The sequence below is a fragment of the Alosa pseudoharengus genome, unplaced genomic scaffold (assembly GCF_046254945.1).
Source record: "Alosa pseudoharengus isolate Yale_2024_CS ecotype anadromous, Long Island Sound unplaced genomic scaffold, YU_APseudo_1.1 YU_APseudo_1.1_scf_20, whole genome shotgun sequence".
Lineage (NCBI taxonomy): Eukaryota > Metazoa > Chordata > Actinopteri > Clupeiformes > Clupeidae > Alosa > Alosa pseudoharengus.
In genome coordinates, this window is record NW_027468664.1 from 23,168,074 (window position 1) to 23,180,573 (window position 12,500).

General features: G+C 41.2%; 2 protein-coding genes across 2 annotated transcripts in view; one reads left to right on the plus strand and one right to left on the minus strand.

Annotated features, from left to right (window-relative positions):
• ing3 (inhibitor of growth family, member 3) overlaps positions 1–9,214 on the minus strand; it is a 15,528-nt gene extending 6,314 nt beyond the window's left edge. The window contains exons 1-8 of the mRNA XM_076296905.1: positions 9,105–9,214; positions 8,892–8,963; positions 8,046–8,146; positions 6,169–6,234; positions 3,120–3,216; positions 1,045–1,116; positions 537–653; positions 166–344 (exon numbers count right to left, since the gene is read on the minus strand). Coding sequence (XP_076153020.1) covers positions 166–344; positions 537–653; positions 1,045–1,116; positions 3,120–3,216; positions 6,169–6,234; positions 8,046–8,146; positions 8,892–8,963; positions 9,105–9,132 — 732 coding nt within the window. The 5' untranslated portion in view covers positions 9,133–9,214. The remainder of the gene's footprint in view (positions 1–165; positions 345–536; positions 654–1,044; positions 1,117–3,119; positions 3,217–6,168; positions 6,235–8,045; positions 8,147–8,891; positions 8,964–9,104) is intronic.
• A 2,589-nt stretch (positions 9,215–11,803) lies between these two features.
• The window catches only part of tspan12 (tetraspanin 12), a 24,319-nt gene continuing 23,622 nt past the window's right edge, over positions 11,804–12,500 (plus strand). Inside the window, exons 1-2 of the mRNA XM_076297398.1 lie at positions 11,804–12,341; positions 12,438–12,500. The exon at positions 12,438–12,500 is cut by the window's right edge and continues 70 nt beyond it. The gene's annotated coding sequence lies outside the window, so the exon portion shown is untranslated. The remainder of the gene's footprint in view (positions 12,342–12,437) is intronic.

Consider the following 12,500-nt stretch of genomic DNA (forward strand, 5'->3'; position numbering starts at 1 on the left):
GTGCCAGCTCCTGCCCCAAGGCCTGCTGGAAGGGATGTCCACACGCACACTCACACAGACACAGACACAGACACAGACACAGACACAGACACAGACACACTCACACAGACACAGACACACTCACACAGACACAGACACACTCACACTCACACACACACACTCTACCTGAGCGGTGGCCTGGACGGCCTGTGCGGCTGCCATGGTGATGGCGCCGGCTCCTGCCCCAGGGCCTGCTGGGAGGGCGGTGAGGTTGTAGGAGCTCAGCGGCTGAGACGAGTTCACGCTGTACACGCTGTTGGCCGCCGCCACCGCCGCCGCCGCCGACACACTGTTGCCACGACAACCTGCGGGAGAAAACATGTGGTGTATGTGGGAGGGGACTTTAATGCTTTAATAAATGTAGAGGTTCTATGTGTAATCAAGCTAGAGAGAAGGTGTTTGTGTGTGTCTGTGTGTGTGTGTGTGTGTCTGTGTGCTCGTGTGTGTCTGTGTGCGCGTGTGTGTCTGTGTGTGTCTGTGTGCGCGTGCGAGCGTACCTGGAGTGTTTTCCTTGGAGGCATCTGACGTAAGTGTGGACAGAAGGGCCTCTGACTTGAACTTCTTTTCTGGCACGTGTTCCGTTGTATGGTGAGCCGGCGTTGTGTACTTGCGCTCTGATGGGTAAAACACACACACACACGCTGTAGTCATCACTGGCATTTCCAAAAGCTGACTTTTTGAGATGGCAATCGAAACCCAGTGAATGTGCGAAAGATGCTGCGATGTCAGGAGGACTTGGCATCGATCCGTTCGGTCAGACCTCAGACAGTTTATTTGTTACCAGATAGAGCCATACCAGTCTGTCACAAAGCATTACAGTGTTTTACACAAATAAACATTGTAGCAACATAGCAACAGATGGAGGTTGGACACAGTCATGGACACATACTCGGGGTTTGAGCGAGCTGACAAGTAGGAATATGACTTCAACTTCCTACTGGTACAAATGGAATGCACCAACATAGTGACAAAACAAACAGAAGAACAGGAAGAGGTGGGGCTTACTCTCCACGGTGGCGTGTGAATGGACGTGGTGGTTATTGACAGGCTGAGAGGGACTGTCCATCTCCAGCGATCCTGTCAACAGAGGGGGGGTATGGTTATAACACTGTGCTGCCTTGGCAACTAGAAACTTTAATAATGGGCATATGCTATTCATCATACAGGGGAGGGGAAACACACACACACACACACATCTTCTTTCTGACTCCCTTATACACACACATATATTTTCTTTCTTACTCCCTTACCCACACACAAACATTCTTTCCTACTCCCTTACACACCCACCCACACACACACAATTTATTTTTTACTCCCTTACTCACACACACACCCACCCACACACCCCTCCACACACACACACACACGGGAGAGGTTGTCTCTATTGCCAACTCCCAATGAACTCCCAACTGCCAATGATCACTGTAACCGAGTGCTTTTCCAAAACCGCATGGCATTACTTCCCACTTCCACTGCATCAGCCAAATGACTATGCAACTTACAGGGAAGCTAATCGTGCGTTCCATTTCTTACGTGTAGTAAGATGACCGAAAAACAAGAAATTACGTGAAATTATGTGACGGCACATCCCCCCCCTTCCCCTCAAAAAAAAAAAAAAAAAAAAAAAAAATTGGACAAGAAGCAGTCTTGTACATATCAGAGGAACCTCAGTTCACGGTGAGTTCTGACGACTTCAAAGACCATTTCACAAGTTACGGGTTGTCACGAGCGGTCAGCACGTACAAATGGAACAAACGATAACTCATGTATTCAGCCCAGGACTGGTCCACTCAAAAGTCCAGTGCATGTCTGTGTTGTGTCGAGAGCCATAGAACGCCCACAGGACCTGCTCTACGCATAAAGACCCAAGAAGGGTCTAATTGTGCCCGTTTACATTTGATTTAAGAATGCGTCCTGGGTGATCCGATCACAAGGGGTCAGCTGAGAAACGTTGCTGTTTACACATGTAAACAAAGTGTACAGCCAGAGATGTTGCTGTATGACCACCTGTGTTTAGATCCCGCTACTGCTAACATCACATTCATGAGAACTCTCATTGTCCAGGATGCATCAGAATGCATTAGCGTTTACACGAAAAGACACCTGGGGGGTATACTACGAAGCACGTTAGACATATATTGGCTATGTAGACATATCGAGGCTTGACAAAGCCTTGACTCAGGGGTATACGTTAAGTGATACTACGATTGCAGTTATGTGATATTTGTCAAACTAGGCTTTCAGCTCAGATCTGTGCGCGTTCTCGGTGTTGGGATGACTTTGGCCAATCGTGTAACATGGAGACGCACAAGACCGCCTCTATTTAAAAACAATTACTTCCGCATTCATGAGCAATAGCTTAATCTACACTGCGGTGATTTTTTGTGTCTAACCTATCACATCAAATAAATCAGTTGTCATCAGTTGTTGTATGGTATGCACGTCCATAGTGGGATATTTGCACGCAACGCCCTATTAAAGTGCATTCGAGATCCAAAATGTTAGTAGAGGCGGAGCTCCACCTGTAAGATATATGACAGAATCCTACACGTGAGATAACTTCGTTTTTAAGACAATTCATTGGTCAGTGTGCGGTAGATTACACGATTTGAGCTATAACTTAGCACATAACCTCCTCCCGACCAGGTTTGGTTGACAGCATAAGATACCATGGTGATATAGCGACACTAAAACAGATCCACTTTCGTGTCACAGCATAGCCTGGCTTTGAGCGCAACATACCTCGCTAACCCACTAATCGAGATTCGTAGTACACCCCACTGGTCAAATGCGTCTAGGACCAACTTCACAAGTGGTTTGATTGATCGGATAACAACACATCTAGTTGATTGTTTGCAACAGTATTTAGATCCAATTCATTTAGACCCAAGATGCATTTTAAAAACAAATGTAAACACGTTGAAACAAATGTAAACATACAAACAAATTTAAACGGGTACAACCAAATGTAAACACATACAAACAAATGTAAACAGGTACCTCCATTCTAGAATTCTTTGAGAGTTCTAGAACAGAGGGTGGTCAGGTTTGGAGAGTATCTAGGAGACGAGACTCACGTCGTTCCAGGATCTCTGTGATTCCGGCGTTGTCGGCCTCCAGCTCCATCTTGAACTTGGCCAGCTCTTGGTCCAGCTTGCGTAGGTGACGATCCACCTGGACACAAAAAAACTAAACGTCTTTTTCCACAGAAAAATCATTCGTACATAAGTCATTTTCCACAAGGAATTTGCCCATTAGCATCAGGCTAACTGTTACTGAACTAGAACTAGAATGACAAATCATTAGCGTGTCCACTTAGACATAATGTATGTATAGTAGAGGATATAGGCTGCCTTACTAAAGTCTGCTGGTGAGGAAGAAGAGTTCCACGACGATTGCGTATTTCCGGTCAAAAATACGGAAGTTGTGTGAAAGGTCTATAGACTATAGCTCTATTATGCAGCTCATTCAACATCACGTGAGCGTATAACCTGTCGCTGTGGTCTAAGCTAGTGAACACATATAATATGTTATAACCTATAATAATGTGTGAGACATACTTAATAATCATTAATCATCATTGTGCCTTGCCATTTTGTTTTGACCCAAAAAGGTTGTGAACCACTGCACTACAACCAGGGTAGGAATTTCACGGCGGCCACGACGGCCATGGCCGTCGTAGCCCCTTGCATTGGCCGTGAGGCCCCTTTGAAAATCAGAGGTTTACAGGCCACGGTGGCCTTGGTGCCCCCTTCTTTCAATATTCTGCTTTGCGTCCTACTAATAGCTACTAATTTTTATTTAGCCTGTGGCCTGTCAAAATAATCTTAGCATTCACAGCGCAAATTAATTTAGTCTTTTACGCAGTGGAGACAGTGACAGCGCAAGAAAGAAAGCGCGTCCAAATTCACCCATTCTCAGTTGAACTATTCGCGAAGTAGCCTATTCATCACACAGACATCACAAGTATCACATGAAAGAGCTTTTTCTCAGCTTTTAAACAATGTTAGCCGACAATTGCTGTGTTGAACGGTTCGCGAGAAAAGTAAATAATATAATTCAATTTAATCATACATTCTACTGAAGGTTTTGCGTCCCATGATCGATCTCCCTACCCATTCATCTCGGTGGAATACTTTACGAACCCTTCTTTTAACACATGACAAACCATATATCAGAATAAACAGGAGACCTTACCGAACATAAAGGTGTAAAGCAGTCCCCTGTACAGGTAGCCGTTCCAGAGTAATCCAGTTTTGAATTTGCAGTAAAGTTCGACATACATGGATGTCTCCAAATTTGGGCTTTAAGTTTTACAATGTGTTTAGATTGTTCCACATCATTTCATAACGGGCCAAATACAAAATAAATGTTACAAATATCGCCTAGATATTGGTAAATCAGAGGACAGCTGACTAAGAGTTTGTGAAAGTAGCCTTAATGATCACAAAATGCTAAGCATGCATCTAGGCTATTTGAGTTTCTTAAAGCTGAGCTGTGCTTAAATGATTTCATAACAGGCCAAATATAAAATAAATGTTATATATAGCCTAGATATCTGTAAATATTAGATGATCAGATGATTTACAGTTCTATGTAATATGTCATGTGTCATGTTTTTGTAATGTTTCATACAGTGATGCAGGTCTACTGCAGTGAATAGGCTAAATACAACTTGATCATTTTTATAGCCTACTACTGTATAGTTAACTTTGGCCTTGGTGCCCTGACATGTGGCCTTTGTGCCCCCCACCAAATATGCCCAACTGAAGGCCAAGTGGCCTTGCCCCCAGAATGGTGAAATTCCAAGCCTGACTACAACACACAAACCACAATGTCATCTACTCTACATGAAACACAAACGTCCATCTGAACCCAAAAGACACGCCATATACCTTACGTAGATATGAACAACTATTCAACATTCAGAAATACATAACTTTCTAATTCCTCCAATTCAATAGAGGACATATTTATTTTGTCAGGATCATTTTCAGTATACCACAGCTAAGACACATGCTATATTAGCACATATGACCAATGGCTGTAACCCTATTAACTCAACCTATTCTTGCACTGATATAGTTTTTTATATTACCTTGTCTTGTTTATTCTCTTATATGTCCATATTTATTTTATGCTGGTCTCTAGACTTTATTCTTGCACTGCTGCACTGTTGGACTTACTTATTGCATCTTCACCATGACACTCATTCTCTTAGAGCACCTTACCATGCACACAGAATTACAATTACAGGCTCAGTCCCTGCAAGCGCCTCATGCTTGATCATCCTTAAGTACACTATGTGGACTTTTTTTATTTAGTTTATATAGATATTTAGTATTTAAGTATTTTCTTATCTTCTACTGTCTTTATTGTACAGTGGAGTTTTTTTTTATATGTATATACCTGTACTTATATTTACTTTTTCTGCTGTAAGTGCATGTTGTGTGTGATGTCTGTATGCTACTGAGACCTTGAATTTCCCCTCGGGGATCAATAAAGTATCTATCTATCTATCTATCTATCTATCTATCTATCTATCTATGAGCCCGTTCCATTCATATGACATTGCTCCACTGCCACCTAGTGGTTAATTCTGAAACTGCATCAACAGCTTCTCGCCAATGCACTTTGCCGTAATGGGAGTATCAACTTAACTCATTACAAGACAGGACATTATTTAGTAATTAGACTTATGTGTAATGTTATTAATAACATCTGACTCTGGCTCATAGTATATTTCTAGTTGACCAACTGGAATCTTCTGCCTGGAGTCACAAGACATGAGATAACCTGAAGAAGGTCTAAAGACCAAAATGTGGTTTACAATAAATTTGGCATTGCTCACGAAAAAGACAGTGTGCAAAGTCTTTCTAGTTCCATGGAAATCACGAGACAAAAGACAATACGTTCTGTTCAAGGAATAAAGGGGAAAAAATTACCAGTTTGAAGTTGTGAAGATGGACAATTTCATAAACATTTGCCCCGGGCATGAATAATTGTGGGCTTATGCTGCGTCCCATTTGTACTCGTAAGCAGTTTTCCCAGATACAAGTAGGAAGTTGGAAATGGAACATACTGCACAACTGAATATGAAAGTCTTCACTATGACATGACACTCACCAGATCGTATATCTGATTGGCCAGCTGGACTTTCTCATCTGCATCCTCTAGCGCCTTGTAATAGTCCTGAGGCCAAAGGAAACATTCAGTCATCTCATAAGAATGTCAACAAACAACACTGAGTGGGAGGATTGCTCATGTAAACATACTTTCTGTACAGTGTGTAGACACATCTTGACATTTGCTTGGACACTACGTGCGGTTTATAAAAGCGCCAAATAATGCCTACATTATGTCCATCATTTGACTTTTCTGAATGTCTAAATCTTTTTTTTTTTTACTTGTTTTATTTTAATGTGCCTTTGTTTACATGCACTGTGCTGTTGTGACAGTCAAATGTCCTTCATAATAAATAAAGTATTTTTCATCTTATTTCTTGCTAGTCGCAAATCACGGCCCTTCAAGACAAAGTGATGGGATGCTAGACTATTGTCAAATACTAGGATATATCTATGACATAAATAAGAGCACAACACATTTGTAGATCTTTGCTTGCACAGGATACTTGGTGCCAATGCCTGAAGTCACTTATATTCAGGAGTAGGGCTGGGACAACGCGTCGACGTAATCGATGACGTCGACACAAAAAATACATCGACGCAAAATATGAGCGTTGATTCGTCAAGCATAACATGTGCTGCTAAATATTTTTAATTTTACACCTTCAGTGTTTTCCATACGTTGACTAATCTGTGGCTGGGCACCACGAAATCAAAACCGGCCACCACACATTTATGTTCTATGTTGTAGGCCTACTATTTAAATTAAAGATAAGATATTTTTATTGAGCTGCACTTTTTACTCACACAGCCTTTCCTCGCCCCGCCCGCTCTCTCTCGTAACGAGCCCGCTGCTCCTCCTCTGCATGTGCATTTAACAAATTATTTACAATTGTTGAAGGATTGTTGTTGCCACATAGAAGCACTGCATAGAACACAGTGGGTTAAATTGCTATTAAATCCGCTTAGCATCGTGGCCATGCTGTGCAAATTTGTTCAAAACTGCAGCATTAAAGTTAAGGTAAACTCTGCTAAGGTCTTATCACAACATAGTACATTGAGGAGACTAAACTAAGTTAAATTACAGTATGCAATCAAGCAGTAGCCTATCTCAAAGCTAACGTTAGAATACTGTTTGGATGTCAAGTTTAGCATGCTTACTTGCAGCTGCTTGTATTTGTTACTCAGGCTCGTTTTATTGACTCTGAATGTTTGCAAAATCCCGATGTAAATGGAAAAGTGTTTTCCAAGACACAAAAGTGCTTGTCCAAAGGAGAAGTACGAACCGTTATTTGAACTAACTACGTTATGAATTGCATCCACACATCAGCAGCCTTTTAACTGTGTTAATGTTAATTGCAAGGATTCTCACACGAACGTCTTAAAATGACAGGCACTCAATTATACATACTGAACTTTATTGAATGCTACCTCTGACTAAGAATGCATTACTTTGCACTTGTATAGTCTTTTATTTTGGAATCTTAAGAGCAATAAACATATATTGCAATGTTAAAGAATTCATGTTTTTTCATTCAGATATGTAAATAAACATGTATAAGTTGTTATTAGTAAATTAATTGGGAGATAATCGATAATCGAATCGAAATCGAATCGGACTGAAAAAATGAATCGTTAGATTAATCGATGCATCGAAAAAATAATCGCTAGATTAATCGTTTAAAAAATAATCGTTTATCCCAGCCCTATTCAGGAGCATCTCAATAATATGAGTACACAATGATCAGTAAAAAAAAAAGTTTAGCACCTTATTTTCTTTCACCCACTAAACTTCAATTCAGTGATTTCGTCCCAGTTAGGAAACAGCACAAACATCTCTACCTGAACCCCTACCCCAACAGGTGATTGGCTGGTTACCTTTTTAATGACCTCCATCTGTTCCTCCCTCCACTCAGGCTTATTTTTTTTGGCGTTGATGAAGAACTCATTCACACGTTGCTCCAACTGGTCCATAGCGTCTGACAGAAAGAGCACAGTTAGCTAAGACCTAGCTAAGATACCAGGCCATAACTCAAGCCATGTTAACCATACTCAGGTATGTTAATGGAATATTATATGTAGGTGTGTGTGTGCCTATGTATGTTGATAGTATCTTCTTGTTCCCAAAGCTTACGCTAAACTCACTTGCCAGCTATAAAAACAAAATATATTATTTAATACAACATAGGACCAATGTGCTTTTATACAGACTGAGAAGTCGGTTTGTGTGTACACAATTATGTTAGGGCATCAGTAAGTTAACGTCACTAGTAAATGGTAAACAAACCAGCCCCCGGGTGCCAGAATCAACACCCACAAGAGAGACAAAGAGATGCCGGTTGCTTACTTAACAGCCTACAACATACCGTTAGCAAATTGGTAACGCAGAGTTCGTTATTTGGATACAGTGCGTAAGATTTATTCATATTTTCGCTCAAGTTGTAAAGGACACTACTATAGTGGGTTTAACCTTCACATTTTCAGTCCTGCATCACCTAATGCACACTGACGAAAGTTCATGATAAGTTCAGCGGATACCTTGCAACCACCAAGGGTCTTTTAGTTATGGTATGAACGGCAGCCAAGTTACTCATTAAGATCATGTATTGATCAACATGCTTCTTAAAATGCTATGATAAAACCTGCAACTTAAACCAGTTTTGTATTAAGGGCATTGCTTTGAGTGATTGTGTTTGGATGGGGTCACGTTGTAGCAATGCCTACTCTGCACTTGGAGGTCCATCTCTCTCATTTCCGTAAACCTGTCGCGGAGATCCATGGGTAGCTGCTCGATCACTGCCAGAGAGAAGAAAAAGCCAAATCACTGGCTAGCACGGCTAGCAATAGCCTGAGCGCGAGCTCACGTTAATTAAGCCCATCTGGAGCATGGATTGCACCAACGACGGCATCAGTGCATGTAAAGATAAACATACTTACTTTCGAGGTAGTCCTCTAAATACAGCATTTTGGTAGATTGGTGGTTTCACGTGTAATAGGAAAGGAATTGTGATCTTCAATATGGCGCCGTCAGTCACTGAATGCCGAAGGAAAAAATATTTTTCTGAGGTCAGTGACGTAGACGGCGCGAGTTTGGATTGGACAACGGCTGCGCAGAAGCTCATTCATGATTAGCCATGCATTCTGGGACTTGTAGTCCACCGCTTGGATGTCTACTTTGAAATGGATTTCTAGCATTCAATTTTACATAGGCTACTATAAACATTACGAATCAACTCACAATTAGTATTCTTTATTCAACTAATAATAATAATCAAGTCACGCTGCCTCTCCTTTAGAAACACACAATGTGGATATGCTATCACAATGTAAGATATAATTAAAAAGGCTATTTCAAGTAGGCCTACATTTGTTCTCAGGCACACAATTTGCATTTGCTCATTGTGTGTCATCACCTGCATATATTCATGATCTCTCTTTCTTTCTTTCTCTCTCTCTCTCTCTCTCTCTCTCTCTCTCTCTCTCTCTCTCTCTCTCTCTCTCTCTCTCATACACACACACACACACTTAGCCTAACGAGGTAGGCTAAGAATAAGCCATGAAGTCATTCTCTAATATATATATATATATATATCGTAACACCCCCAATTCTCACCACTTTTGTTCAGAAATTCCAAAACAACGATGTTTTTAACACTTCAAAATAACATTTGCTAAATTAACCTTACATTTTTCAGTAGCCATAGATGTGATTTTAACAAAATCTGCTTTGGTTCTTAACGGGAGCATTTACTGCCTGAAATATCCGATTTTGTTTACCACGCTCGGAGTAATAGTGCTGGCCTGATGGGTCACCTATTTACGCCGTTTCAATGGCAGAAATTAAAATTCCACTGGAGCTGCAAGCGGATGTGTACACGCAGCCTTACAACACTGTTTACAGCTCTTCGAGTCACGGTAAAATGTCATTTTTGGTACATAGCTAATTTAGATACACCTATGGTGTGGGTGCTTGCGTTTCTGTAGGAATCCGCCGTCTTGGTTTGTATAGAAATGGATATTAAGTGGCACATACAAGACGGCGGAAATACGGGACCGACGGTAATAGGGGGAGTTCCGATAGCCTATCCTTCCCAAACCTAATTCAACTTGTAACAAACCACACTATTGAATCAAGGAAAGACAACTCAATATGAAAGACAAATATCAGTCCCTTGGGGCACAGTCATTCTTTTGCCTTGCAATTCTTCTGCCTATTACATCCACCAGTGTGGGTGAATAAATCAGCATAAAGCCTTTGCTCTTACACTTGTTTTTTAAAGAACAAAATACTTTATTGGCCACTCTGAACAAATTGTTAGGCATAGGTGTAGTGGTAAAATAAGAGGTGGGTAAACTATGAATGTGATCACGGTAAGGTGGGCTATGCCATGCAGTATCGGATTTTTAAAAAGGCATTCAGAACATGTTTGATGATGGTAGAGGTTATTGTCCAATGTTTATAACAATACCAATGCTATTCAGTAATTCAGAGTTTTGATGAGTGTACACATTTTGAATGTGTGAAAAACATTTTTTAAATGTTAAAAGTTGCAATTGGTGAATAAACTCTTTTGAGAGTTGAATAAACTCTAAAACTCTTGAATTTCCCCTTGGGGATCAATAAAGTATCTATCTATCTGTTTACTTGTGTTTAGCCTCCACTACAGCCCGTTGTAGGCTAATGCATCACTTGGGCCAAATTTATGTTTAACTAACCTAACTACAGGCTTGGGCTTGGCCAGAAGGGGGCAGCAGAAATGATTAACCATCATTAACCAGCAGCAGGTTAACGGGCAACTTGCTGCAATGCAAACATCTCCATATAGGCCTAATGGCAACATAGGGAAATTAAACACCCATAGGCCTAGTGGCAACACAGGGAAATTAAACATATTTAGGCCTAGTGGCAACATAGGGAAAGCAAACACCCATATAGGGAAATGAAACACCTATATGCCTAGTGGCAGCACAGGGAAATTAAATACATATAGGCCTAGTGGCAGCACAGGGAAATTAAATACCTATAGGCCTGTATGTAAAGTAGACTAGGCTACTTGTACTATGTACTTGTAGCCTACTTGTTTTTTTTTTTTTTAAGAATGCAAGACTGCTACAAATCATTGTACTAAATGGGATAAGCTATAAGTCTATCAGTCACACAAGAGCAATATGCTAGCCTACTGCAATAAAGGATAGATCTCTGTTAAAAAAAAAGAATATGAGGCCTATAATGATCAATGAGGACACTTAGACATTAGCCTGGGCAAAACCTGGACCAACAGAATTATCAGAACATTGTTGACTGTCAACAGAGATAACAAACAACCTAAACTGTTAGGATTTTCTCGTGTTGGAACACCTAGACAAACTTAGCCTTGGGCACGCACACGCACACTCCCTCGGTTTTGACCTCTTGAACCGATGTATGCTATCTCCTGGAGGCGGATATCTGCATTCCCGACCTCCATCAGAAAGGGCCTCCCACCCTTTCAGTATTAGGCTAATGCGGTTGCCCATATAATTAGCTACGCTCGTCTCTAGGACCCTGAGGCACCGTCCGGCCCGCATGACACAGAGCAGGCTGCGCGTTAAGTTACCGAAACTCCTTACATGCAGAAGTTCAGTGTGACAGCCCCTCAAACTTCTCTCCGCGTTTGCAACATATGCCATTAACCTACATGGGACAGAAGTATTGCTGAACGACAGGGTGGGTGTACGACTGACAGGAGGAACTTTTTTGAATGAGTTGTCCGAGTTGTCTTTTTTAAATGTGATTTACGCATCTGAATTTGCCGCTGCCGTGCGCGAGATGTTTGGATTTCCTCTAGTGGACGAAGTTTTGTTTGGACAGTTATGATCTCCCCTTCTGATAGGAATCAACTTGTTAAGTAAGCCTAAATTGTGGTAGTAGCCAAATGTTATGCGCAAAGCAGAAGACTGAAGTTTTGGGAATTGTCTTTTGGGTTCTGTTTTCTATACTCGCCTAAGTGAGTGATGATTGATTCGGATGTGTCAGCACCGCCGAGCGCTCATCCGCGCAGTCCATCGTCCTGAAGGTCGACAAAGTAAGAAACCACCTGTTGCGAATGCTTTCAAAAACTTCCCACGGATATAACATGCCCAAAGGAGACTGCCACTCGGGAAAATATATACATATAGTAGTGTAAATAAATGGTATGTATAATCCGATTTCACAGATGCATTTCAAACTTTGAACTCCAGTTTTCTTTTTGTTTACTCTGAATAATATTTCGTCGACTTTTTCCGTAGTGGATTATGTTGCCATGGTGGCAAGAGTTAAAATGAGGAGTCTTGACCAACAGTTGGTGCTCT